The following is a 26,524-nucleotide window of genomic DNA, read 5'->3' as shown; positions in this document are numbered from 1 at the left end:
GAGCCAGTAGCCTGTTCTACAGAGGGCGGAGCCGGCTTCCCGGTGCGCAGTGTGGTCAGATCTACAAGGGGCAGAGCCAGGACTTGCTGCCAGCGGGTCTGCTAGCTGCAAAGCTCACCCTCTCCCGTCACAGCTTCCTTTCCTATGAAGTTACCGGGAATTTCTTGAAGAATGTCACCTACTTCCCTACATAGAGACACACAAGAATAGGGCTTCGCCAGATGAGCTGGCATCTGGGCCAGGATCACACTTCGGTTATGAAGATGTGCACCAGGGGTGAGGTGACAAGAGCAGTGTGCCCTCACAGCATGGCCCCAGGCGCTGCTGTTCCTTTGGGCCCACCCTCTCCAGCAACGCTTACTTTGCTGCCAGTGGGCCTGAGTTGACCACCCTTATTTATGCTTCTCATGTGCAGCCTTGAAAGTGACCCAGACTGCCAAGGGCAGCCAGATAAACGAGGTGGGCCTAGTGACTGACCACTGCCACCTCATCAGCTTTCTGTCCTTAACTGTCTCCCTTCTCTGAAGGCTTTTCTATGTGATTTCATTTGGTGGCCACCTGGATGGCTGAAGGTGCTGGAAGTGTCAGGAAGGCCATGACTGATGGACTTTTGGCTTTATTGCATGAAAAGGGAGTCGTATCACAATCTTATGTTCCTTCTGTTCTACACCTCTGATGGCAGGGCAGTCCACATCTTCAAAACATTCACTTCATAAACTTCCCTGGTGCCCCAAACCATGCCAGGTTATGTGCTTAGGCACTGAAGAAACCTAACATTGACATTTGTCAAAAGTTTCCAAGCCTCCACTGCCCTTGATGTTGGGAGGAGAGAGCTCTGAATATGGCCCTGAAATGGCATAAGTCATTTGGGGACCTGTCCCCAAGTCCTAGGACAGCTGGGCACTCAGGCCATGTCTTGGATCTCTGAGAAGAGACGGCCAGAGTGGCAGGCGGATTCTCTGGCTGGAACAGCCTTTGGAGATGTGAGAGTCCTTGTATGTCCTCATGCCAGAGACAGGAAACTGAAGCCTGAATCAGAGGGCACTTGCCCAGACATCAGTGGCTGAGCTGGAGCCAGAATATGGGTCTCCTGACACTTGGGCTGGTACCTGGTCTGCTCACTGCCAACCTGAGCTCAAAGCCCCAGGCTAAAGAAGAGACCACCACCTTCCTGTGTCCATGGGGAGGGTCTCTTCCTGTGCACTGGCTCCCAGAGGCCCTCCCAGGTCCAGGCAGAGGGGCTGCTGTCCTGCAGCAAGGCCTCAGCCTCCACCCCTGCTGCCAGACCTGCGCTCCTGGAGCCCCTCCTTGGGGCGCAGAGTGAATTCCAGGGCTGCACGTCCCGAGCTGTGCCCGTGGGTTGGGGCGGGCCCAGGCTCTGCTTTTAATGACACAGTATTTCAGGGTTCGGGCAGCTGGACGCAGTCTGCTCCACCAGGTAAATTACAGGCTTACCAAGTCAGAAATCAAATAAACACTCCAACTGCCGGCGGCCGCTCCAAGGAGAGCAGTGGTTTCCGGGAACCTCCCCACCCAGCTCAGCTTAATTGCCGCCTGTCACTCCCCTGGGACGGGGGCCTTTTCGCTGGCTCACAGGCCCCAAGAAACAGGACAGGGCTCCTGGGCACACAGGGTGACGCAGACTTGGCTGACCAGGCTGTTTCTGACAGCTTCTGGACACGGGCAGGTGCTAACAAGCCTTGCCCTCGCTCCATGCCTGGCCCCACGCTGCCCCACGTCCCAGAGCACTGGAGGCAGGAGATGGCAGAGAGTTTTCACTCCACACGCCAACTCTAACCTGGTGGTGGCCACCTGGAGTTCTGTGCTGGTCATTTTGAAATTCTATCCAGATTTGAAAGAAAAAACATCAAGGTTGATTATTGATGACAGCCGTGCAGAAGGTTAAGGGAAACTATGTCACCCGTGCTGGGCATTGTCACCCTGGGCCACCCGATGTATCCACCATACTTGGCTCAGCAAAAAGATAACTTTTCCACAGAGCTGAACTCCTGATGGTTCAACATGGTGACAGACAGATGGGGTCAATAAAGCCCCCAGGATTTTTTGTTTCCCTAAAGTGTCCGTGCACTGCACGTCTTCCCCAGACAGCAGAGGCAGGTCAAGGGAGGAAGACAGGGAAGATGAATGCCATCAGCCTTGGCCCTAAATCATGCTGTTCATTTAGCTCTTTCTGGAGGTGACCCACATGCCTCCTTGTGGCCAGCGGTTTGGTAATTCAGATCCACAAATATAGCCCACCGAGGGCAACTCCACACTCTTAACAGAAGTGCCCAGAAATGCCCAGTTTTGCCCCCGGGAAGGGGAGGCAACTGGAGATGGAACAGGACCTGTCTACACACCCCCAGACCCTGTCGTGGACGGTGAAGGGCCTGAGGTGGCCATCCTGGGCTGCAGGTGCCTCTGAGTTCGTCCCACACCTGCCCACAGCTGGGCCAGCAGTGGACAAGGGCAGGTCCTCAGGACTCTCTGCCAACCCCAAAGAACGGTCAGCCCGTGCCTCTGGAGAGGGGGCTGGGGTAGGACCCTGCTGCGGACGCAGACCACCAGGCCAGAGTTCCACCACCGCCTCAGGCGCCGGTCGGGAGCGGGGCAGAGGGGCCTGGGGAGGACCAGCCGCTGGCAGGATGTGGGCAGCGGAGGGGCGCCTTCGCTGCCGCCCTGCCTGAGCTGTGAGGGCGTTGGGGGGTGTCACCTGCGGAGGGCTGACCTGACCCGGTAGGGGCGGCGCAGCAGGCGGGGCGGGGCGTCAGTGGCAGCCGCAGGCGCGGACCACCATGTTGCGGTGCTTGCGCAGGATGACGTTGTTGCTGCTGTCGTAGTAGAGCACGGAGGTGGCGCTCAGCTTGGTGGGCGCGCAGCACGCCTTGGGGACCGCGTCAGGCTTCATCAGGTGCACCTGGCGGGGAGGGGGCGGCAGGCAGAGGCGTGAGAACCGCGGGGACCCCGCCCCAGCCCCCAGCTCCTGCGGCCCGGGCTCCAGCTGCTCGCCCCTCCCCGGCGCCATCTCGCCCCACAGCCCTGCAGGTGCTGGCGCGAACTCTGTCCCGGCCCCGCCCCCCCTTGGCCACCCCGCCGCTGCCCTCAGGCCCAGCCTGGGCACCTGTGGCTCCTATCACAGCCTCTCCCCTCAGACAGGACGACCCTGACCCTGCTGGCCCCCGGCAGGTGTGCCAGGTCCTGCCTGTGCCCCCGCAGCGCCGCCCCCGGGGTCCCCTCTGCTCCTCTCTCCTCCCTGCGCTTCTGCAACGTCCCTGATCGTGTCTTGTCCGCATGAGCTGTTTCTGGTCCGTCTCCCCCTCCAGACTGGGAGCCGGTGAAGGTCCGTGTTACACCTGCTAGCGGCCAGACTTCTAGGCTCACCCTTGGGGTGTGCGACACTGTTGTTTCTCAAAGCACCTCCACTCCTCCTGACAATTTCTAGGCAGGGATTGTTCTGGGCAGATGACCACTGAGGGCACAGGGACCGAGTCACCTGCCCAGTTCCATGGCTGAGGCCGAGGCCGCGGCACGACTGGGACCTGGCACGGGGATCCCGCTACCCTCCTCCAAACAGCTCTACCCCTGAAGACAGCCCGACTGAGTGAGCTCTTGCAGCCTCTACAAAAATATTTATCTGGAGACTCGGCAGGATGAGCTGCCGTTCACCCTGACTCTTCATCGGGGCCCCACATGGAAGGGCCCTGAAGGCAGCCCCCCAGCCTGTCAGGGGCTGGAGAGAAAAGGGAACCTACTTCCATCCACCGGGACCTCCCAGGCTTCACGGAGGCCGCTGAGCAGGACCTGGGCGAAGCCGTCTCATGGGGGGCCCTGTCCGGCAGCCTGGCGCCCGGTCCCCAGAACCCAGCCTTACCCCAGAAGCCCCAGCTCTGAGCAGCCTGCTGCCAGGACAGGCTCCATCACCCCTGACCTTCTTCAAGGAAGGCAGCTCCCCAGGGGTCCAGCAAATCCCATGTGACCATTGGGAAAGGAAGCATTATCCTGGGGTCCATGCTGCCTTAACTCATTTGCTCTAGGGCATCACCTTGAACAACCTGTAACTACGGTGTCCAGGTCAATGTTCTAGAAAGAAGCCTCAGCACTAAAAAACATTTAAAACACTTAGCAATAAGCAGCAGCAACAGTGTTCCCATTAGAAACTTTTTCAGCATTTAAAGTTTCCCCAGACACCAGGGCATCAAAAGGCTGTAGAGGACTTCCCTGGTGGCACAGTGGTTGAGAGTCCGCCTGCCGAGGCAGGGGACACGGGTTCGTGCCCCAGTCCGGGAAGATCCCACATGCCGCGGAGTGGCTGAGCCCGTGAGCCGTGGCCGCTGAGTCTGTGCGTCCGGAGCCTGTGCTCCGCAACGGGAGAGGCCACAACAGTGAGAGGCCCACATACCGCAAAAAACAAAACAAAACAAAACAAAACAAAACAAAAGGCTGTAGAGACACAAAGAGCCGAGAGGGACCCAGAAAAAAGAGCCAACGGGGGACTTCCCTGGTGGCACAGAGGTTGAGAATCCACCTGCCAGTGCAGGGGACACGGGTTCGATCCCTGGTCCGGGAAGATCCCACATGCCGTGGAGCAACTAAGCCCCATGCGCCACAACTGCTGAGCCTGCGCTCTAGAGCCCGCGAGCCACAACTACTGAAGCCTACGTGCCTAGAGCCCGTGCTCTGCAGCGGGAGAGGCCACCGCAATGAGAAGCCTATGCACCGCAGGGAAGAGTGGCCTCCACTTGCCGCAACAAGAGAAAGCTCATGAGCAGCAACCAAGACCCAATGCAGCCAAAAATAAATAAATAAATAATAAAATAAAATTAAAAAAAAAAAAAAAAAAAGAGCCAACGGGAAAGGAACGGGAGGGGAAACCAGAAGGGCAGGGGGTACCTGGTGACTCCTGCACAGGAAGAGGGGTCAGAACCCACACGTGTGTCACCCACCCCGACCCTGAGGGCGTGTGTGACACACAGGAGGCCGAATGTGCCTGTGAACATGGTGCACGTGTGTGTTCCGAGGGCACAAGTAGCCATGTGGGATGCCCGCCTATCATGCACGGGCTGTGCCTCTGACCACCAGCAGGCGGGGCTTTATAAGTCTGGTACCCACCGCATGGACATGAAGGTCCCCCACGTGCACGTGTGTTCAGGTGCACGGGTTTGGGGTGGCCCACACGGGGACCAGTTTCTGCACGGCTGTGGGATTTCACTGCACGTGCACGCAGAAAGGTTTCCATGTAGGGAAAGCTCCCTGACACAGCAACGCTGCCATCACCTGCTGGCTGCACACGCCCCTCTCCCCTGCAAACCCCTCCCCCGGGCGTCCAGGCAGAGGGACGCGGTACTGACCAGGGACTGCAGGATGGCGTGGTTGGTGGCGTTCATGCAGGAGTCCAGTGGGAAGGAGCACTCCCCTTCACAGTAATAGGCTGAGTAGCCTTGGGGGGCGATGACCCAGTCCTGGGGGCAGGTAATGGGAGAAGGTGAGTCCCATCCATGTGCCCCTCCCGAGCCCCCCAGTCCAGCAGCTGTCACAGCACAACTCAGGGCTGCCCCTTACCCCCCGCTCAGCCTCAGGGCCCATCAACCCACCCTCGGGCCCCTCCCAGGGCAGTTTCCCCCAGAGGCCTGACATCCACCAGAAGACCCTCAGCAGACAGGGCTGGGCACGATCTCCGTCCCCTTCATGCGCCATCAGCGCTCAGCTTCGTCCTCCCCAGCCCACCCCCAGTCACAGCAAAGGCCAGAGGCACTGCCCACCCTGGCCTCAGTTTTCCTGCTGCTGCTCTGACATTTTATGACTAAGGATTCAGTCTCCAGTTTCATGGTTTTCACAAAAAGGCACTCTTCACTACAGAGGCAACACATTCTCCCTTTAGAGAACTTGGAAAAACACAGAGGAAAATAAAACAAGAAAATCCAAATCCCCCATGATTCTACCTCCTCTTGGACATACACTTGCCATCTTCAAGGTGGGGACTGTCATTTAGGAAAGAGGGAGAGTCAGGAATTACCAGCCAGCCAAGGTCCTGGAAGCTGACATAGAGCTCATGCCGACGGCACACCTGTCGCCCATGGGAGCCGTGGACGTCGTCTGTGGGGAACAGAAGGGGCAAGGTCTTTGCTGGGGCTCTTGCCCTGTGCACCCACCACGGGGAGCTCCTGGGGCGGGGGACGCCCTGATGGGCTCATTTGTTGAGTAAATGAATGATGGGAAACTAACACATTTGGTCTCATAAAGCCCAGCTCTGCAGCTCTGCTGGCACCGTGACCCTGGTCAAGAACCTTCAGTGGCTCCAGATGATTCCCCGTGGTTACAGCCACCCCACGCTCAGCCCAGCCTCCCCTGACTTTCAGCCTGTGACTCCCGATGGTCCACTAAACAGCCCGGGGACCCTGTGCCGTCCAGCAGCCCCTCCTCCTTTCCTCCGGAGACACCCCTGACCTCATCCGCCTCTCCAGCCACGCCCATTCCACAGGACAAGTGGCTCCCACTGAGGCCAAGCAAAGCCTGGCTCCCCGTGAAGGAAAGGAGGGCACCAGGGGGCTCTGATCCCGAGGGGCTTGGCCTGGTAGGGACACCTTCACACAAACGCTTGAATCCTGCAGGGCGCCCGGGGCAGCACCGAGGGCCACCAGGGGCACCTGATTTTGACGGGGGGGGGTGAGGGGGGGGGCCTGGTGAGCCAGGGAGGGCAGGAAGGGACTTCAGGGCGGCGAGGGCAGATGCTCAGAGCCCTGGAGACCGTGCAGTGGCTGGTCCCCAGGGTGCAGGGGCAAAGCGGTGTCAGGAAAGGTGGCTGGGTGACTGACCATCAGCCTGACCCCACTGAGGCCAGGAGGGTTCTGTCCCCACCACTTGGTCCCCAACCTCACCGAAGATCCCCGGCAGTTTGTTTGGGGGCGGCAGCTCGTTGGTTCTTTTCGGCTGCCTCCTCTTCAGGGGCCTCACTGCCCGAGGGGCTCGGACGGGGCTGGGGCTCGCCCTGAAAAAGGTGACCATGAAAGGCTGCTTGGAGCGCGGTGCCTGTTGCCCCAGCAGACCGGCCAGGCCAGGATCCACGCTGCGCCCTGAGACGGAGAGAGCAGAGAGGGCGGTCACTCGAGGGTGGGGCCTTGCATGGGGACACAGCAGGGACCTCTCTGTGGGCGGGCCAGGAGCACGGAGCCTGAGGCTGCAGGGGACCCACTGGGCCTCGGTTTCCTCCTCTGAAGACCCTAGTCCCAAGTCCAGCCCCAGCCCCCAGCAGGCAGCTCTGCAGGAGAGGGGGAGGGTCCTCGGGAGCACAGGCTCGGGATTAGTGATGGGCCAGGGCACCGCCAGTTGTGACAGCGCTTTACAGCCTTCAGTCAGTTCACGTGATGATCTCAACCAGTCTTCATGGTGACGCCAGACCCATCATTTCACTGGGCAACATCAGAGCCCCTCGGTGACGGCTCGGAGCACCACTACCGGGGACTCTCAGAACCAGGGTTCCCGTCCATCTCGGGGCTCCGAGGCCCGAGTTCTACCTTCCACCCCATCCTTTCTGGGGATCAGTGTAGGATTTACAACACCCGGCTGGCGGGAGCGGCTGCCAGGACTCAGTGCTTGCTCTGCTGAGCACCGCCCGAGAGCAGGCCACTCACCGTCCTGATGCCCCCAAACGAGACCCCAGGCTCCACGGGCAGAGACATTTACCCCAAGTCCACGTTCAGACACGAGCATCTAATTCCAGAGCCCTTCTTATCCATTTAGGTTCTTAACCAGCGGGTTTGTGGTTTGAAAAGGAAGAAAGAGAGAAAAGGCTGTGGGCAGAGACATGACTGGGGCCTCAGCCTAGGAGTAGTGATGCTTGTAAAACTGGGATTTTACCCGCAGCTGCTTAAAGCCTCACGATGCCGGAAAAACACACTGGTTATCCCTGGAAAAGTCACCTCCACCAGAAAAACTATCTTCCTGTAGCTCTCTGTAGTTCCAATGACCTCTTGTTTTTTAATTGTCAAAGTGATATATAACAACTGTAAAGAAACTTAGAAAAAATATCACCCATAAAACCCCTCCCCTGCTACAACGCATCATTTTCATTTTTCTGGGATATTTTCGTATGTTAATTTATATTGTGAGCGTAAGAAAGAAGTCTGTATTTTTCCCAATTTTTCCACATAAACATTTTCTCGGTTGTTAAGTCTCAACTATGAACATTTCAAATGTATAAAATTCCTTTGAGTAGGTACATCTGAATATTTAGATATTAGTTCATCTTTAGACACTTAAGTTATTTCCTGGCTTTCATCATAAAGATGAGAATGTGATAGAACCTCTTCATTTCCTTTCCCTGTGGAATTTTCTCACACTAAACAACAGGGGATGACTACAAGCTCACTGTTAAGGTTTCTTAAAACACAGGGCCGAACATCCCACTTCCATGTACATTTCACCCCAATGTTGCAACAGTGACATACAGGCATATACACACATGCACATATATGTATGTGTACACTCACGTGTGCATTTATACAGATAGTGTACATGTGCACATACATAAACGTGTGTTCTATTAGTGGGTCTCATGATCCTCCACTGCACATTACAGGTCAAGGATATCGCCGGCCCTTACACAGCTGTGCTTTATCCCTGAGTCCATGCGCCAGAGTTGACTAAACAACTAATCGACCAGGGACTAACCTTTGACCTATGACATCACCTGCCACAAACACGCACTGGGCCCATCAGAGGTGCCACTCAGGGATGACCCTGCTGAGACAGGAGCTGACACTGGAAGGGGCCCAGGGAGAAGCCGTTCGGGGAGTCTGGGTCATGGCAGGTTAGGGTCACGAGGAAGAGCAGGCCCGTGAGGATGCAGAGCCACGAGACACACAGCAGCGCCGCCACAGCCGGAAAGGCCCGTGAGGGCAGCAGGAGGAGGCCGTGAGCGACGGGGGCGGGTGGGCGGCTGTCCTCCACGCGGCACTGGAGCGGAGCTCCACACCTGGTGGACACATGCGGCGGCCTTGGCCCGGCAGCCCTCCAGGCCTGTGTGTGCAGCTGCCCTGTCCTGTGAGTCCCTGGAGAGCCCTGTCCACTGAGAGGCCAGGGAGACCTTCGGTGCTCCCGAGGCTGTGTTCACTGTAGACTTTTCTTTGTGCAACTGTCTGGTCAAGGATCGTATTGGGGTCTCCTGGGCACAGAGATATTGGGTCACAGGGCAGGCCCCGGCTGTCCAGGTGGTGGCCGCCAGGCTGCCTGGCTCTGGCAGGATCCTTTCCAGAAAGCAGAGGCAGGAATTTCAGGAACCTCTGAGGCCCAGGGTCCCTGCCTCTAGACCTGAACTGTGAGGGTGCTGGCAGGCATGCTGTCCCCTTTGTGAGAGACGTGGGATGTGTGGCCACACCTCGAGATGGGGGCCACACTGTGGCCTCCCCCTGCACGCAGGTCCAGATGAAGATGCTGCTCCTCTGGGCCAGGAAGGCCCCTGACACCTCCAGCCTCCCCCCATTTCTGAGTCTACCCCATCAGGGCCCGGATGTCTTGGCAGCTCCCCTGACCTATCCCATCCCTGGGGATTCATGCCCCCTCTCCCTGGGCCAGGCCAAGTTCTCTCCCCAAGGCCTCTTTCTGCTCTGGGTGCCACCTGCCCCTTCCCTGCAGCCCCTGCCCCACCTCACCCTGCGGTCATGGATGTGACCCTAGTGCCACGTTGAAGGACAATCAGGACGCCTGGCTGAAACCCTTGGAGGGGAGCTAGCTGTGACCAGGTGTGCTTTTGTCCCACAGGGTATCTATTTCCTCACCTCATGGGAACTAGGAACTCAGTGCTTTTCCTTCTTCTACTGCTGAACAGCCCTGTAACTCGTCTGCTTCTGGAAACCTCTGCCTGTCCCAGGCTGATGCTGGAAGACGTCTCCCAACATGCAGGGCAGATCAGGTCCTCCTCCCCAGAAGCCCCAGAAGGTGCTGCACAGTCCACTCAGTGACATCCATCCACTGCCCGCCTGGTCACGGTCCCCTGATACTCTGTGGCTGTCCCCTCAGGTGCACTGTCGCTCCACTCCAGGATCCGGGCCTCCTGTCAGGGTGAGGCTTCAGGGAAACCTTTCTGAAAGGCCTTCCTTGACCAGCTGGAGCTTCCTGTTCTTACCCACGGGCTCCCATTCATTTTGTGCAGCCCTGGAGCCACATTGAGAAAGTGTGGGCTCCACAGCAGGCCTGGCTTTGAACCCTACACATGCACGCACGCATGCACACACACACACAAACGGAAACTCATTTTTTTCTGTTTAGTTTGTGAGACTGTGGATTCAGGATGAAGTACCTCACTGCCCCTCATGAGTTCCAAGGGAGTATGAACAAGAGGCTGGTTTGGGCTGCATTACAGAGAAGAAGGGTCTAACGGTCTGATCTGGACGACACAGGAATGCTACGATTTGAGATGAAAAAACCAATCGAAGTCCATCGGCCGGGTTTCTAGAACTCCTCCTATCCTAAGCCGCAGCCTTTGGCCACACACAGGCGAGCTCTTTATTCATAGAAGAGACGTCCCGGAGAAATGTCTGCACCAACGGTCTCTCCCCCTTCAGGTGCCCCTATTACCAGTTTACTGGCTGCCTAAACCGTCTTGCTTCCCTTCTAGAGACATCTATTTAGCTACGAGGAGGGGAAATGTGGGAGGCAGGGGAGGTGAGGCTACAAGGAGACAAAATGAAAGGCCCCAGAAGGAAAGTCAGAAGAGCCAAAGGAAAAACATCTTTCATTCAGACAGCGTTTCTCCCAGTTACAAATCCACATGTAAGTGTGTATGTTTTTATGGTTCTAATAAAACAGTGCCTTGGGCTTCCCTGGTGGCGCAGTGGTTGAGAGTCCGCCTGCCGATGCAGGGGACACGGGTTCGTGCCCTGGTCCAGGAAGATCCCACATGCTGCGGAGCAGCAGGGCCCGTGAGCCATGGCCGCTGAGCCTGCGCGTCCGGAGCCTGTGCTCCACAACGGGAGAGGCCACAACAGTGAGAGGCCCGCGTACCTCAAAAAAACCCCAAAAAAACCCAGTGCCTTACATAGACTCTGGGTGGAGGTGTTCTGTAATAGGGGTGGGGCAGGTGCAACCTCAGCAATCCTGCTCAGCTTTTGGTCAATGCCACAGTGAGCCCTTCCCCCAAGCAAGCAACTGTCAACAAGTGGCCATTAGTGGTCCCGCCAAGCCACTGGTTGGCACTGCAGTAGTTCCCTCCCTCTCCTCCTCTTCTGTATAAAAGGAGCCCAGATGTGGACTGGGACACGATGGTTCTTTGAGACACTAGTGTGCCATCTCCTCAGTCTGCTGGCTTTTTCCAGTTAAAGTCGTTCTTCCTCGTCGCAACAACTCGTCTCCCGATTTACTGGCCTGTCATGCAGTGAGCAGAGTGAGCTTGGGCTCGGTAACAGTTCCTCGCCCATCACTTTTCCCTACATTTCATGATTCACTCACGAGAGCAGGCACTTCAGTGAAACCTTTCCCATGGGATCATCTCAAGCTGCATAGAATTTAATGTAAAACCACGGACAGGGCGGAGGGTGATTGGAGCAGAGCTTTCTCAGAGCTCACAGGACGTATAAGGTCAGTGCCTCTGGTTTCCTTTTCTTTTTAACTAAAGGCATGTCCCTCTTGAGAGAACAAAGCCTACCCAGTGGCAGCCAGTCTGGGACGGCAGGAGAAAGCCGGCCAGATGCTGGTGAAATGTAGAGATATGACTGTGGCTTTCTCAGGATGCAATCCAGGAGGTTAAAGGGAGAAGCACACGCTCTGGGACCAAGGTTCACTTTCCGGCTAGGTTTGGACCTGCTGCATGGGTCTGAGATTCGGGGAGATGGCAAAGGTGCTCCCTGTGCTCTTTTCGATGTCCTCTGCCATCAGGCCGTCCCAGAGCTTGATCAGGGACAGTCCTCTCCTGTCAAACACAGCCTTCTCGGTGATGATTTCACCTTCTTGGTCAAAGCGGTCCACGCACCGATTCCCAGTCAACAGTCTGGTGCATTTCTCCAAGATTTTGGGTTCACTGGCCTTGGTGGAGTGCTCCATGGTGACCACCACTCTGGTCTCGGTACTGGACACCAGATCCATCGCACGCCCCATTCCTTTCACCTTCTTGCCAGTTATCATCCAGTTAGCCAGGTCACCGTATTTGGAAACCTGCGTGGCTCCCAGCAAGGTTAGGTCGATGTGTCCCCCTCAAATCATGGCAAATGATTCATCGCTGGAGTAAAAACAGCCCCCAGGAAGAAGGGTGACTGTTTGCTTGCCCGCATTGTTGAGATCTCCGTCCACCTCCTCTTTCAGTGGAAACAGACCCAAGTCCAAGATTCCATTTTCACTGTGAAGAGGAACAGTTACACTGGGGCTGATGTAGTTGGTGGCCAGAAGAGGGATTCCTATGCCCAAATTGGCATACAGGCTGTCCTCAAATTCAAGAGCTGCCTGCTTGATGACCCGTGTCCTTATACTATCTGCAGACTTGCATATTTCATCATCCTCTTTCCGCATCGTTAAACGCTCATTTCTTTTCTCATATTTTCCCCCGTTTTCCTCGATCTACGTACATGTTAGGAACATGGATGTCCTCTGGGGCAAACACCCCAGGTCCACAATTTCTTCAATCTCCACCACTGAGGTTCTCGCAGCTTTGCACATGGGCACGTTGAAGTTCCTGGCGCTGGCCCTGAAGATGACGTTTCCTGCCGGGTCGGCCTTCCACCTTTTCACCAAAGCAAAATCGGCCGTGACGTCGTGCTCCAGAATGTAGTGCTGTCCGTGGAACTCCCTCACCTCCCTGGGCTGACTCAGGATGGCGATGTGGCCGTCCTCTAAGTACTTGCTGGGTGCGCCGCCCTCCTGGGCCAGGGTCCCGTAGGCCGTGGGGGTGTGGAAGGCGGGCACGCCGGCGTCCCCCGCGCGGATGCGCTCCAGTCAGGGTGCCCTGGGGCGTGATCTCCAGCTCCAGCTCGCCCGCCAGGTACCGGTGCTCGCAGAGCGAGTTCTTCCCCAAGTACGAGCAGACGCTGCGGGCGATCTGCTTGGTCCCCAGGAAAAGGCCGAGCCCGAAGTTCTCCTCCCCCACATCGCTGCTGACCACGGTCAAGTCCTTCACGCGTTTCTGAGCAGCGCCCCTATCAGGTTCTCCGGGATCGCGCAGAGGCCGAAGCCCTGGGCCATGATCCTCGCGCCGTCCGGGATGTCTCTCACGGCCTCCACGGGGTCCGCGTAGGACTTGGCACGCGCGCGGGCGCTGCTGGCGAAGCCGCACACACCGCCCGTCGCCAGCGCGGGCACCGAGCGGCCGGCGGGGACCCGGCGCCCGAGCGCAGACTCCAGGAGCCGCAGGGCTGCCATCGTCCGCTCCGCTCCGGCTGGGGCTCCGGCTCCGGGCCCAGCGGGGACAGGCGGCGGCCGTGCGCGCCCCGCCCGCGCGTCACAGGGCAGGGGGCTCCCGGCGGTGACGCAGCCGCCCGGCTGGCTCCCCGCCGCCCCGCTCCGTCTCCGCGCTCCGAGGGCCCGAGGCGCCGAGCTTCCCCGGGCCGCGAAGGCGGGAGGCGGGACCGGTCTGGACCGTCAGGCGGGACTGGAGGGATCCGGGGACTGGCGCACGGAGGCCCCGAGGCGACGTCCCTCCGGGGAAGCCTGGGCGCCGTCTCCTTCCTCTCCATCGTCACCCTTCCTCCCCGGCGCGCTACTCCCGTCCCCTCGCCCCCAGATCCACCTGCACGTCAGTTCCCACGCCTGTGTCCCCAGCACGTACTGTCCTGGAACCACAGTTGTCACAGCTAATCAACCAATATTGGTTTCTTATTATTTACTAAACATCACGATCTACTCAGATTTCATTAGTTTTCTCCAGTGTCTTTTTTCCAGGATCCCACCCAGGGTCCCACGTTGGCATATAGTCATCACAACTCCTTAGGCACCTCTGGGCTGTTACAATTCCTCAGACTTCCCGTGTTTTTTGATGACCTTGACAGTTTTGAGAAGTACTGGTCAGGTATTCTGTAGAATGTCCTTCAGTTTCAGGCTGTCTGATGTTTTTCTCATGGTGAGACTGGGGTTCTGGGTTTTGGGGACGAAGACCATGGAGGTGAAGTGCTGTTCCCACCCCGTCAGATCAAGGGTGTCTGGGAGCTACATGACGTGCTCATGGGAGCCTGAGCACCCGGCTGAGGGGTGCCGCTCAGGTTGCCCCTGCAAAGGTACTGCCCCAGCCCACGGCATACTTTGGGAAGCAAGTCTGTAAGCGTAGCCCACACTGAAGGAGGGGGAGAGATGCTACACCCCCTTGAGGGGGAGTGTCTCAGAGGGTTGTTTTATAGAACGCTGAATCAGATCCTGTCCCCCTCCACTGCTATTAAATAAGATGACATTTATTTCAGAGTTACTCTTTTGCCCACTTCTCTCAGCCTCCTCACAGCCGTTGCCTAGCCCCCTGTGCTCCAGCCATGGTGGCCCCCGCTGTACCGCAGACACACCAACCCTGGGCCCACCAGAAGGCTCTCATCCAAACACCTGCTAAATGAATGAAGGTGTGAATCCTCATTCTACAGATGAGGAAACCGAGGCTTAGAAAGGTAAGTAACCTGCCAAGGTCACCGAGTTAGAAGGCTGCAGAGCTGAGATTCACACCCAGGCCTCTGCCTCAGAGCCTGAGGGTGTGAGCGCTTCCCCTCGCCCAGCCCAGGACGGGAACTCCTGGTGCAGAAGGCAGCTCCGTAGAGTAGAAAGAATCTCCCATTTCTTGGGGAGGGAAAACATGGACTCACTCTGAGCATCACAACTGTTGGTCCTGCAGAAGGAGAGGAGGCACTCTCGGCTGGTAGGGGGTCTCCTGCTGTCCTGCACTGCGGGAACCTCACTCTCTACCCACTGAGCCCCCGTGGAGGGGTGGAGGTATCCCCCAGCGGCACAGGTGGAAAAGGCCAGGCCTCCAGGGCCATGTGAGGGGCTCCAGCTGTGCCTGCCACCAGCAGCTTCCTCTGAGGAGCCCCCAGGGGAAGGTTCGCTGCTGATCCGAGTCTTACCATCATCTGTTTCCACATAGAGGCGGAGTCCCAGGTCCTTGTTACGGTTCAAGAGCCAGCGGTCACTGGCTGCTGTCACGTCCAACACCAGCCAGCCCTCGTCCCCAGATCGGAGCGTCTGAAGATCCAAAAAGAACAAGTCAGACTCCCTGTGGACACGAAAGAACAATTAACCGAGGGCTGGCACAGCTGCCTTTGTGTTTCCAGTGCCCTCCTGGGGGACCATTAGTGGGGCATCTACCCCGCCTGGCTCTGACCTGGGGGCCTTACATGCCTTTTCTCACTGCGTCTACCGTACAAAGGTGTTACTGTGCCCGTGTACAGCTGCGGACACTGAGGCTCAGGAGCTTAGTGACCTGTCCATGGTCCCACAGCTAGGACAGTAGGATGGGGACTTGAATCCAGGACTGATGCTGGGCCTCTCCCCACGGTGACACGAGGCCTCGGGCCAACCATCTTTCTTCTCTGAGGGTGGGCTGCCCAGGAAGCTCCCCTTCTGTCCTCTGGGAAATGTCCCCCCCCGGAACCCAGGGCTGGGCCGGACCCTCCGACAGAGGCTTGAGCGGGCCCGCGGGGCGCAGGGCAGGCACCTGTTGGACTGCTCCAGGACCACCTCGAACATGCTGACGTGGAGGGTCCAGTTGAGCAGGTGGGTACTGGGCAGCTTGTAAATCCTGAACTCCGCGGCCATGACGGCCTCCCCTGCTGGGATCTGGGTCAGGTCAAAGCGGAACTCCTTCCACTGGGGCTCCTGGTGGCCCAGGGTGCGGTCCCGCTCCACTGCAAGACAAAGTGGGACTGGTGGTCACTTGGGGTTCCAGCTCGGGCTCCGGGGTGGGCAGGGCCAGGTGGGGTCTGGGGGCCTGGGCAGTCTGGATGGGACTGCTCCCTCCTCGAGAACAGGCTTGTCCCAGCTCTGCCTCCTGGGTGCCGAGAGGGCTCCGGGAGCTGTGTCGTGAGGCGCCTGGCACGGCACCTGGCACACGGTGGTGCCACAGGGGCAGTGTCCATGTCTGGTCCGCAAGCCCCAAACCCAGCCTGCCCAGCTCAGCACCCTGCTGGCTCTGGGACCCACAGATGGGGCACAGGACAGGTCCCTCCTCTGGGGAGATGGACATCAGACCCAAGGCAGAAAAGGGCCACGGTGGCAGCAGGGACATAGCTGAGTACACTTGAGCAGGATGGGGCTCCTGGAGTCAGCCGGTATGTGGATGGGAGTTGAGGGGAGAGAGGGCTTTGGAGCTGGGCCTTGAGGGGTGAGAGTGAATTTGCCACAATGTCAAGGGAGAAGGATGCTGCAGAGGCAGGGTCCAGCCTGAGCAAAGGCCTAGAGCCGAGGAACGACAACACCGGCAGGGAAAACAACAGCCATAAGACCCAGCAAAGGGTGAAAGGATGGCAGGACCCTTTTTGGAACAAGGGGAAGCAGGAAGGGGGCCGGAGGGAGACATGGAAAGAACCAGGAAGAGATGAGGTAGGATGACAGCTCCTGGAGATGCTGGGTCAAGTGCTGGGGAAGCTGGAGGGTCCCATGGCATGATCTGAGCAGGCTTCCCGGAGGAGGTGACACCTGAACTGGCCTTGAAGGATGGGACTGAGTCTTGGTAGGTGGATAAGATCAGGGAGAAGACATTCTAGGCAGAGGTCCTGCACAGGTATGAGGTGCTGGGGACGCCCACCATCCTGCAATGTGCGGCTCAGGGCATAAGTCTGGCTGTGGCCTGACTGCGGAGAGCTGGAATTCTGGCCTCGGAGTGTGGGCTATGCTCTGGCCAGTGGGGGGTCAGGGCTCTGGGCAGCAAGGGAGTGTGGTTTAAGGGTAGAGTGGAAGCTATTTGTGGAGGTGAGGGTAAAGCCCAGGCTGCAGGGGACCCAAGGCAGGCCAGTGGCAGGGCTGCTCTAACAGTCTGGGCGAGAGACCACAGGAGCAGAATAAACCCCATATTTCCTCAGCTGCCCGGAAATGCCCAGGACAGTATATTTAGAGCGTCTCACTTTAGCCTCCTGTCACTTTCAAATGCTAAAAATCTGTATTTCCGCAAAGCAGGGGCGGGAGCCTCCCAGAGCCTTCCCCCAAAACCAACACTGAGATTTTAATTACACGTCTGTGAGTCTTTTTAAAAATTCTCTGACTACTGTACTCAGAGACCACAAGTCACCAGGCTGGTGGCAGAGGCGGATGGGGGAGCACTTCCTGTCCTTGCGGTGGAGACCAGGTCCGGTGATGGATGGGCAAACAGCTGTGCTGGGTGGGGCCAGTGGACACATGTTTGGGCAGGAGATGGGCGTTTCATCCCCTGACCAGGGAGGAGGGAAAATAGAACCTCCATCATCTGACAGGGTGCTGGACCTGCAGCAAATGCCCACCTACAAGCCACACTGTTTCAGGGGCAGCATGACACAGGACGGATCTGGGTCCTCCCACAGAGGCAGGATGTGGAGGGCAGGGTTCTGGACCTTTGCCGAGTGATGCTCGCCATGAATATCACCACAAGAGTCCCCTCCTCCCTACACACTCACACACAGAGCTTTGGGGACAATTTCTGTGGATTTGGTAACTGCAGAGACCACCTCAGTTACATGGCTGTGTAAGCATCCCTGATCTGCAGGATGAAATAGGTCCAGGCTGTTGGCTGTCACAGGGTGTGGCCCCGAGAATAAGGAGGGGTCACTCAGCCACGCCCTGAGCCCGACCCCTCTCAAAGCATTCTTAAGTATATCTGCCCCCAAGGCACAGTGGGTGACCCTTGGTGGGTCACTGGGAGCCTCTGTCTGCAGGCCTGACACTGACTCATGTTGGATCCAGGACTGAGGGAACAACCACAAACCTCCCAGCTCCTGCAGGCACCAAGCTCTGTGGCCTCCCTCCCTTGCTGACCTGGGGGCCCGCCAGTTCTGGGTCGAGCCCTCTTCACCTGGACTGACCTCAGCTCCAATCTGCTGTCCTGTGGGTTCGTGAAATCGATAACTGCCCCCACCAACCCCCCACCCCTGCCCAATAGTTCCAGCACAGGAAACTGCCTGTCCCAGTGTTCCAGGCAAGCATTAGAGGTGGGACATTTTTAGGAAAATGATTTTCATTGGAAATTGATAAAACTTCTGGGATGCATCATTAAACTGGACATTACTGTAGCTAGCCAAAGGAGAGCACCCCCTTTCTTTGCTGGAACCACATGAATGTACAGCTTTTTAGTAGTTGCTTCTGTGGATTAGGGGAAGATGTTTCTCAAAAGCTGGTGTTAAGAAACAGCATTTGTTGGGACCTGGATGTCCCCTATGGTAGTTCCTGGGCTGGCTGCCCCTGCTTTAGCCACTAAAACAGCATTGAGAAGGGTAGATGCTCTGACCTGCAGCTGGGGCTTCTGGTCCCAGCCCTGACCCTGTCAGCAATCAGGTACTTACCCTGGGTGGCCTCAGTCTGCTCATCTGGGAAGTGGGGATCCTAGGATCCTTTCCACATAAGGCTGGGAAAGGGCTTCAAAAAGGACAGGGATCATGGGATAGGAGGGATGGCCATTCCTTAGGAGGTGGGAGGGGTGTTGACCTCTAATTTCCTAACTTAACTGACATATCAAAGTAATAACATCCTACCAGCTCCATCGGGAGTTTCATGTGTGAGACTCCAAAGCCATGGAAGAGAAAAGAGAGACATTCAGTTTTCTTCCTCTAAATAAAAGTATGAAATGAAAGATTATATAAAATAAAAATATATCAATGCATCTGAAAGGCATTTGAATGGCTTCAAATTGCCTTCTTTCCACCTGCCTGACCTTTGTGAAGACACTCGATCCTGTGGGCCTCGGAATCCGCATCTGCAAAATGTTTGATACAGAGATGAAATTGAAATTAAAGTGTAAAAAGCCCTGTCTGCTACTGTGGCCGCACTTGGTATGGTCCAGCAAATGCTTCTAACCTATTTTTCAGGAGCATTTCCTTTTTGGTGCACATTCATGCCCAGCCTCCACCTTCCCCTATAACCAAAGTCTGGAATCTCCCAAACATGCCCAGGCCTGGAGAGGCAGCCCTTCAGCAATGCCAGTGGTGCCGTCCACTGTGTTCCAGCTCGGGCACAATGCAAAAACTGACCCCTTCTTTATGAAAGTGCTGAAGATTCCAAAACATCAGAGCTCAAAGGACAGATCACTGCATACAGTCTCCTCTCACTTTTATGCACACGTGGAGACAGATCCCAGGAGTCCTGGCTCCCATCTGGGCTCCTTTTCACTGCAGTGGCCCTCCACCGTCCAAGGCTACCAAACAGCATAAGCCCTCCACCTTGGAGTTGGCAGTTCCCTGCTTCCTGCCCCGCTGCTACTGTGGGATGCTCTGTAGAGGGAATTTAGGGGAAAGGCCAAGGTCTGCACAATGTGATTTCTTGGGTTTTCCTGGTAAAATTTGCTGCAGGTTGTGGAATTGGGAAGTTCATTCCCGGGTCCCCTGGCAGATTAAGACAGGCTGGGGGGGTGCAGGGAAAGGGGTGCTCCCTGCCTGGCCTATGTTCTGGATCCTGGCCATCTAAGTCCTGCCAAGAATCCGCTCTCTGTGGTCGTCCTGGGGGGACTGCTGATGTTTGAAGCAAGAGGATAGTAAATTATTCCCCCTCTCTGCAGAATCTGGGGTAGGAATTCCTAATCTTGTGGGGGTGGGGGGGTCCTATAAGTTCACCTTTGGGCACGTGGGAGAAGTGCCTGACTCTGCTGCCTTCTCATGCTCTGGAGGTCTTCTAGAACACTCACTTTTCCCTTCATTTTTCCCGGGCACATCTAGGAATACTAATTAATTTGTGTATGCAACACATTTGAAAGCAGTGCTTATTGAACACAAGTCAGTATTTAGGCACTGGGGAAACTGTGGCCCTGTGCCTGTGAAGTTTATGTGCAGGGGGGAAGTCAGGTAGGCAAGAGTGAACAAACAAAGTCATTGTATGTGATGAGCCGTGTGAAGGACACCAAGAGAGAGGTGGGATTGCGGATAATGCAGGGAGGGCGTGTGGGGTTACTTTATGTTTCTAACTTTATTTTGTAGTAATTTTAGATTATTTAGATTCAGAGAAAATTGTTGCAAGAAACTTCCCATATACTCTTTTTTTTTTTTTTGCGGTACGTGGGCCTCTCACTGTTGGGGCCTCTCCCGTTGTGGAGCACAGGCTCCGGACGCGCAGGCTCAGCGGCCATGGCTCACGGGCCCCGCCGCGTGTGGGATCTTCCCGGACCGGGGCACGAACATGCGTCCCCTGCATCGGCAGGCGGACTCTCAACCACTGCGCCATGAGGGAAGCCCCCATATACTCTTTACCCAGCTTTCCCTAATGATAACCATCTTACATAACCAAAGCACAGCTTAATGACCAAAACCAGGAAATTGATATTGGTACGATATTATTAAGTACACTACAGACTTCTCTAGAATTTTGCCGGTTTTCCGACTTATGTCCTTTTTCTGTTCCAGGATTCAATCCTGGATCCCACATCACATTTCATTGTTAGGTCTCCCTGATGTGCTCTGACCTGTAACAAGTGCTAAGCCATTCCCTGTCTTTCATGCCCTTTCTTAGGAAGAGCACTGGTCAGGTATTTTGTAGGCTGTCCCTCAATTTGGGTTTAGCTGATGTTTTCTCATTATTAGATTGAAGTTACGGATTTTGGAGAAATCCACCTTGGAATTTGTGTCCTCTTCTAAGCACGTCAAATTGGGTGATAGAATGTCAATATGTATTATTACTAGTGATGGTAACTAATTCTTTGGTTAAGGTGGTATCTGCCAGGTATCTTCACTGTAATGTCATTATTTTTCTTTTGGAAATAATAAATATCTTTAGGGAGAGATTTTGAGATTTGCACGTATATTTCTCCTCAAACTTTTGCCCACTAATGTTAGCAATTATTACTGTAATATCTGCAATAGTGATTTTCTATTTCCTTCTTTCCCTCTACTTTTATTATTTATTATTTATATATTTTTTTGCGGTATGCGGGCCTCTCACCGCTGTGGCCTCTCCCGTCGCGGAGCACAGGCTCCGGACGCGCAGGCTCAGCAGCCATGGCTCACAGGCCCAGCCACTCCATGGCATGTGGGATCCTCCCGGACTGGGGCACGAACCTGTGTCCCCTGCATCGGCAGGCGGACTCTCAACCACTGCGTCACCAGGGAAGCCCCTCCCTCTACTTTTATTAATTGGAATTCTTTTGAAAGGAAGACTTGCCCTTCTTCCCATAATTATTCTGTTATTTATTTATATCATTATGGGTTCACGGATATTTCATTTATTCTATGGGTTATAATCCAATACAGTTGTTGCTCAGATTGTTCTAGCTTTGCCCATTGGGAGCATCTTTGTGTGGGCCCCTTGTCCCTTTGACATGCCCCCCTCCCCATCCTTTTTTTGAGTACTTCCTAATTGTCTGGCACCACCAGATGCTCCAGGCCCATCTTGTGATTCCCCATTCCCCGCCGCTGACATCAGTAACTTCTCCAAGGAGCTCTGGTTCATTTCATTTACCATTTATAGAATGGGGATTTAAACACCAAGCTCTGAGCACAGGGAGTACTCATTAAAATAAAGTGTCATGCTTTTAGGCACTCTCAGTGGACAGAGCTAGGAAATATATGTGTGTATACTAACCCATGCATAAACACACATCTGTATTTATTTCTATTTTTCTGGATATATCTATTTTAAAAATTGGAGTCATACCTTTAGTTCCAGTTCAGTGTGGGGTTACTTTATTTTTTTAAAATAAATTTATTTATTTAATTTATTTATTTTTGGCTGCATTGTGTCTTCCTTGCTGCATGTGGGCTTTCTCTAGTTACAGTGAGTGGGGGCTACTCTTTGTTGTGGGGTGCGTGGGCTTCTCATTGTGGTGGCTTTTCTTGTTGTGGGGCACAGGCTCTAGGTGCATGGGCTTCAGTAGTTGTGGCGTGTGGTCTCAGTAGATGTGGCTCACGGGCTTTAGAGCACAGGCTCAGTAGTTGTGGCGCACGGGCTTAGCTTCTCTGTGGCATGTGGGATCTTCCTGGATCAGGGTTCAAACCCGTGTCCCCTGCATTGGCAGGTGGATTCCCAACCACTGTGCCACCAAGGAAGCCTCCAGTGTGGGCTTACTTTAGATGCGGTACTTTGGAGAAATCTTCCCAGAAAGACACTCTAAGACTGGATCAAGCACTCGTGCATTGCTGGCAGGAACGCAAAATGGCATAATCCCTATGAAGGGGAATCCGGCAATATCTAGCAAAATTATACATGTTTTGACCCAAACATCTCATTTCTAAGAAATTGTCCCAAAGACACACTCACAAAAATATAAAAAGATGTACATATAAGACTATTTGTTATGACCCAATTTTGTAACTTGTTACAGAAAAAGACTGGAAACAACCCAAATGTCTATCAACAGAAGATGGAATAAATGAACCATGGTACTTCTTCATGATGGGGTGCTAAACAGCTGTAAATTAGAACAAAGAGATCATCTATATTCTGCAATAAAGTGATCTCCAGGAGACAGTTTTTTTAAAGAGAACTAAGGTGAACAGTACAGATAATATACCTTTTATCTAAAAACAGGTCAAAATAAAAATATTATAAAAATGCATACACATCATAGGTTCGTATATATGTAATTGTATTTTTAAAACGGAGATAAACTACAAACTAATAAATTAATTAAAAAATAGTTGGAGTGGGTGAAATAGGTGAAGGGGATTAAGAGGTACAAATCTGCAGTTATTATAATAAATAAGTCATGGGGTGTAATATACAGCATAAAGAATATGGTCAATAATATTGTAATAACTTTGTATGGGGACAGATGGTTACTAGACTTACAGTGATCATTTCATAATGTGTGCAAATGTCAAATCACTAGGTAGTATACTTGAAACATAATATTATATGTCCACTATATTTCAACTTAAAAAATGTAATTATCTTTTGCTGGAGGAAGAGAACAGAGACAGAGTGTAGGAGACAGGCATGGAAGCCAGGCCTCTCTGAATGTCCCTTGCTTTGTAAATTTTGTAAATATTTCACATAAGTATAAAACAAGAATAATTCAAAAACCAAAGAGTAATACCTAAGACTAAAATGCAGAATAAAGTAAATAAATGGTGGGTATATTGAGTTGGTGGCTTACCCACACAGTGAGGAATTATTTCAAGTTATTTTCAAACAGAGTAATTTGACTGTATATCCCTAGTGGGATAGCTTAAGGACAAAATAAACTAAAAATAAATCTTAATTTTTCAGTAATCATATTGCTATGATGATGTTATTCTACACCTATTATACGTGTAGGATATAACATATTTATATATATAATATATGTAAGTTATATATATATATACTTGTAGGATAAAGTAAACGACTATCATATTAATGTTGTTAGGACCAAATTATTCAGTGCAAAAGAAAATAGAAATATAAAATATAAAAAAAAAGAATTTAAGTAAGTCTATAATCCTAAGCTTGAATTGGAAATATTAGTTTGAGGGATAGATTGGGAGTTTGGGATTGACATATACACACTGCTATATTTAAAACAGATAACCAAGGACCAACTGTATAGCACAGGGAACTCTGCTCAATATTCTGTAATAATCTAAATGGGAAAAGAACTTGAAAAAGAATAGACACGTGTATGTATAACTGAATCACTTTGCTGTACACCTGACAATATTGTTAATCAACTATACTCCAATATAAAAAAATTTTTTTAAAAGAAATATTGGGCTTCCCTGGTGGCGCAGTGGTTGAGAGTCTGCCTGCCGATGCAGGGGACACAGGTTCGTGTCCCGGTCTGGGAAGATCCCACATGCCGTGGAGCGGCTGGGCCTGTGAACCATGGCCACTGAGCCTGCGCTCCGCAATGGGAGAGGCCACAACAGTGAGAGGCCCGCGTAGCGCAATAAAAAAAAAAAAAAGAAATATTTGGGGACTTCCCTCATGGTCCAGTGGTTAAGAATCCGCCTTCAAATTCAGTGAACGCAGGTTTGATCCTTGGTTGGGGAACTAAGATCCCACATGCCGCGGGGCAACTAAGCTCGCTCGCACAACTACTGAGCGGGCCACAAAGAAAGAGGAGCCCGCACGCCACAGCAGAGGATCCCACATGCTGCAATGAAGATCCCGCGTGGGGCAACTAAGACCCGACGCAGCCAAAAATAAAATAAATAAATATTTTTTTAAAAAAAGAAGAAGAAATATTAGTTTGGGGAATTCCCTGGTGGTCCAGTGGTTAAGACTCCACACTTCCATTGCAGGGGGCACCAGTTTGTTCCCTGATCAGGGAACTAAGATCCTGCATGCCGCCTGGCGCAGCCAAAAAATAATAATAATAATTTTTTTAAAAAAGGAAATATTTGTTTGAGCTCGTGATTTTTTTCTCTTAGAAAATACATATTCCCTAGCTCTGTCCACTGAAAAAGCCTAGAAATAGTGGCCAAGGAGGGACAGTGGGGAGCTCTAATGCCCCGAGTGTAGTCTTTTTTTTTTTGTGGTACGCGGGCCTCTCACTGTTGTGGCCTCTTCCGTTGCGGAGCACAGGCTCAGGACGCGCAGGCTCAGCGGCCATGGCTCACGGGTCCAGCCGCTCCGCGGCATGTGGGATCTTCCCGGACCGGGGCATGAACCCGTGTCCCCTGCATCGGCAGGCGGACTCTCAACCACTGCGCCACCAGGAAAGCCCCCGAGTGTAGTCTTAAATGATCAACTCCACCACAAGGCACCAGGGCTCTTAGAGAAATGACCCATTTCTGACCCAGGGCAGGAAACGCATAAAGCACAGCCTGGAACATCTCATCCCAGAAGGCAAGGAAGCTCCCTGAACCTCCTAGGAGAAAGTTAAAAGTACTCTGAAGCTAACCTGAAGAGGCTTCATAAGAGCCATGGAAGGGACAATTTGAGCATCAGAGAGAACTGTAATAGATGGAAAAGTATCACGTATATTAACATCCATTAGGTCAGCAGCAGCAGCGTTGGTCATCTTTGGACAGAATTTCTCAAACTTGGCACTATTGACATTTTGGGCCAGATAATTCTTTGTTGTGGGTGATAATTCTTTGCTGTGGATGACTGTACAGTGTATTGTAGACTATTTAGTAGCATCCCTGGCCTCTGCACACTGGATGCCGGTGGCACCACCTTCCCTTCCCCAGCTGTGACAACCAAAAATGTCTCCAGATATTGCCAAATGTCTCCTGGGAGACTGAGAACAACCACCTTTGCAGAATGTTAGGAATCAATTCACTCTTCTAAACCCTGGTTAAATGAGGGAAATAAATAGTCAAGTCTGGAGGAGGAAGAAAAAGCAGTCACGTGAAGAGGTGGTGGAAGAGCCTTCCAGGCAGATGAAACCACAAATGCAAAGGCCCTGAATCTTTGAGAAACATCCAGGAGGTCCACAGGGCTGGATTCTAGTGGTCCAGGGTCTAGGTGTCCAAGATGAGGCTGGAGTGACAAGCAAGGCCAGTTCATGTACAATAAATCCTACTTCTCAGCCTTCAAGAATTCATCACAGTGATTCAAAGAAGTTCTGTGACCTAGGAAGAATTTAATAGGGCCTCCCTGGTGGCGCAGTGGTTGAGAGTCCGCCTGCCGATGCAGGGGATACGGGTTCGTGCCCCGGTCTGGGAGGATCCCATATGCCGCGGAGCGGCTGGGCCCGCGAGCCATGGCCGCGGAGCCTGTGTGTCCGGAGCCTGTGCTCCGCAACGGGGGAGGCCACAACAGTGAGAGGCCCGCATACCGCAAAAAAAAAAAAAAAAAAAAAAAAGAATTTAATAAAGTTCAACTCTTGCTGATGCTATGACACTTCATGACCCTGTGAGGTGGGTTGGAAGCCACTTGTAGTTTCTTGAAGCCAACAGAGACTCTTGACATCCAGCTCCATTGAGATACCTGAGCGGTGAGGGATGGGCCCAGCACTGGGGACGCACACTGCCACTTCTGGTTCCACAGGTACCTTCTTTTCTACAAAGCTCCACTTGGGGAAGCAGTCAGAGTGTTTACTTTCTTAACCCTTTATTGTGGCTCTAGGAAAATAAGCAGTTTCAGACCCTCGGCCTTCTCCTCCAGCCTCTGATAAAAAGGCCTCCAGATCCCACATTTGCAGGAAGAGCCTGCTGGGGGCAAGAGACAGCCTCCACCATCACGGCCACCGTCCATGTTCTGCCTTCCCACGTCTGAGGGCTGCACCCTCCACAAAGGCTAGATCTCCAGATGTCACACCCTGTATCCGCCAGCCTGACACCAATAAAGGCTTGGGCTATTTTTGTGCCCTGGACCAAATTTAGAGTCACTGAGACAACCCAAATCTGTCTTGTTTCTGACTAAAATTTATCTTGTTTCAAAAGACACCCTCTTCTTCCAGTTCAGCATGCCTATTAAGAGAATGGAATCTGCTTCCCTGGTGGTCCAGTGGTTAAGACTACGTGCTTCCACTGCAGGGAGCTTGGGTTCGATTGCTGGTTGGGGAACTAAGATGCCACATGCTGCACGTCACAGCCAA

The 26,524-nt window shown here is 53.6% G+C and overlaps 1 protein-coding gene and 1 pseudogene across 3 annotated transcripts in view; both read right to left on the bottom strand.

Annotated features, from left to right (window-relative positions):
- Nucleotides 1–2,693: 2,693 nt before the first annotated feature.
- The window catches only part of LOC309801254 (bone morphogenetic protein 8B), a gene marked incomplete at its 5' end in the record, with an annotated part of 32,408 nt that continues 8,577 nt past the window's right edge, over nt 2,694–26,524 (bottom strand). Inside the window, 6 exons of one of the 2 annotated variants that reach the window (XM_082615873.1) lie at nt 2,694–2,917; nt 5,292–5,459; nt 6,014–6,093; nt 6,876–7,070; nt 15,018–15,166; nt 15,608–15,797. In XM_082615873.1, the coding sequence (XP_082471999.1) occupies nt 2,768–2,917; nt 5,292–5,459; nt 6,014–6,093; nt 6,876–7,070; nt 15,018–15,166; nt 15,608–15,797 (932 nt within the window). In that variant the 3' untranslated portion in view covers nt 2,694–2,767. The remainder of the gene's footprint in view (nt 2,918–5,291; nt 5,460–6,013; nt 6,094–6,875; nt 7,071–15,017; nt 15,167–15,607; nt 15,798–26,524) is intronic. The other variant, XM_082615874.1, reaches the window with a different exon arrangement.
- LOC309800731 (succinyl-CoA:3-ketoacid coenzyme A transferase 2, mitochondrial-like) lies at nt 11,782–13,341 on the bottom strand (annotated as a pseudogene). The gene has a single exon. The product of its transcript is annotated as a succinyl-CoA:3-ketoacid coenzyme A transferase 2, mitochondrial-like (transcript).

This window comes from Mesoplodon mirus (assembly GCF_964341445.2).
Source record: "Mesoplodon mirus genome assembly, chromosome: 3".
In the NCBI taxonomy this organism is placed as follows: Eukaryota; Metazoa; Chordata; class Mammalia; order Artiodactyla; family Ziphiidae; genus Mesoplodon; species Mesoplodon mirus.
Note: the sequence above shows the minus strand (reverse complement) of the source record. Positions and strands in the feature narration are given on the sequence as shown.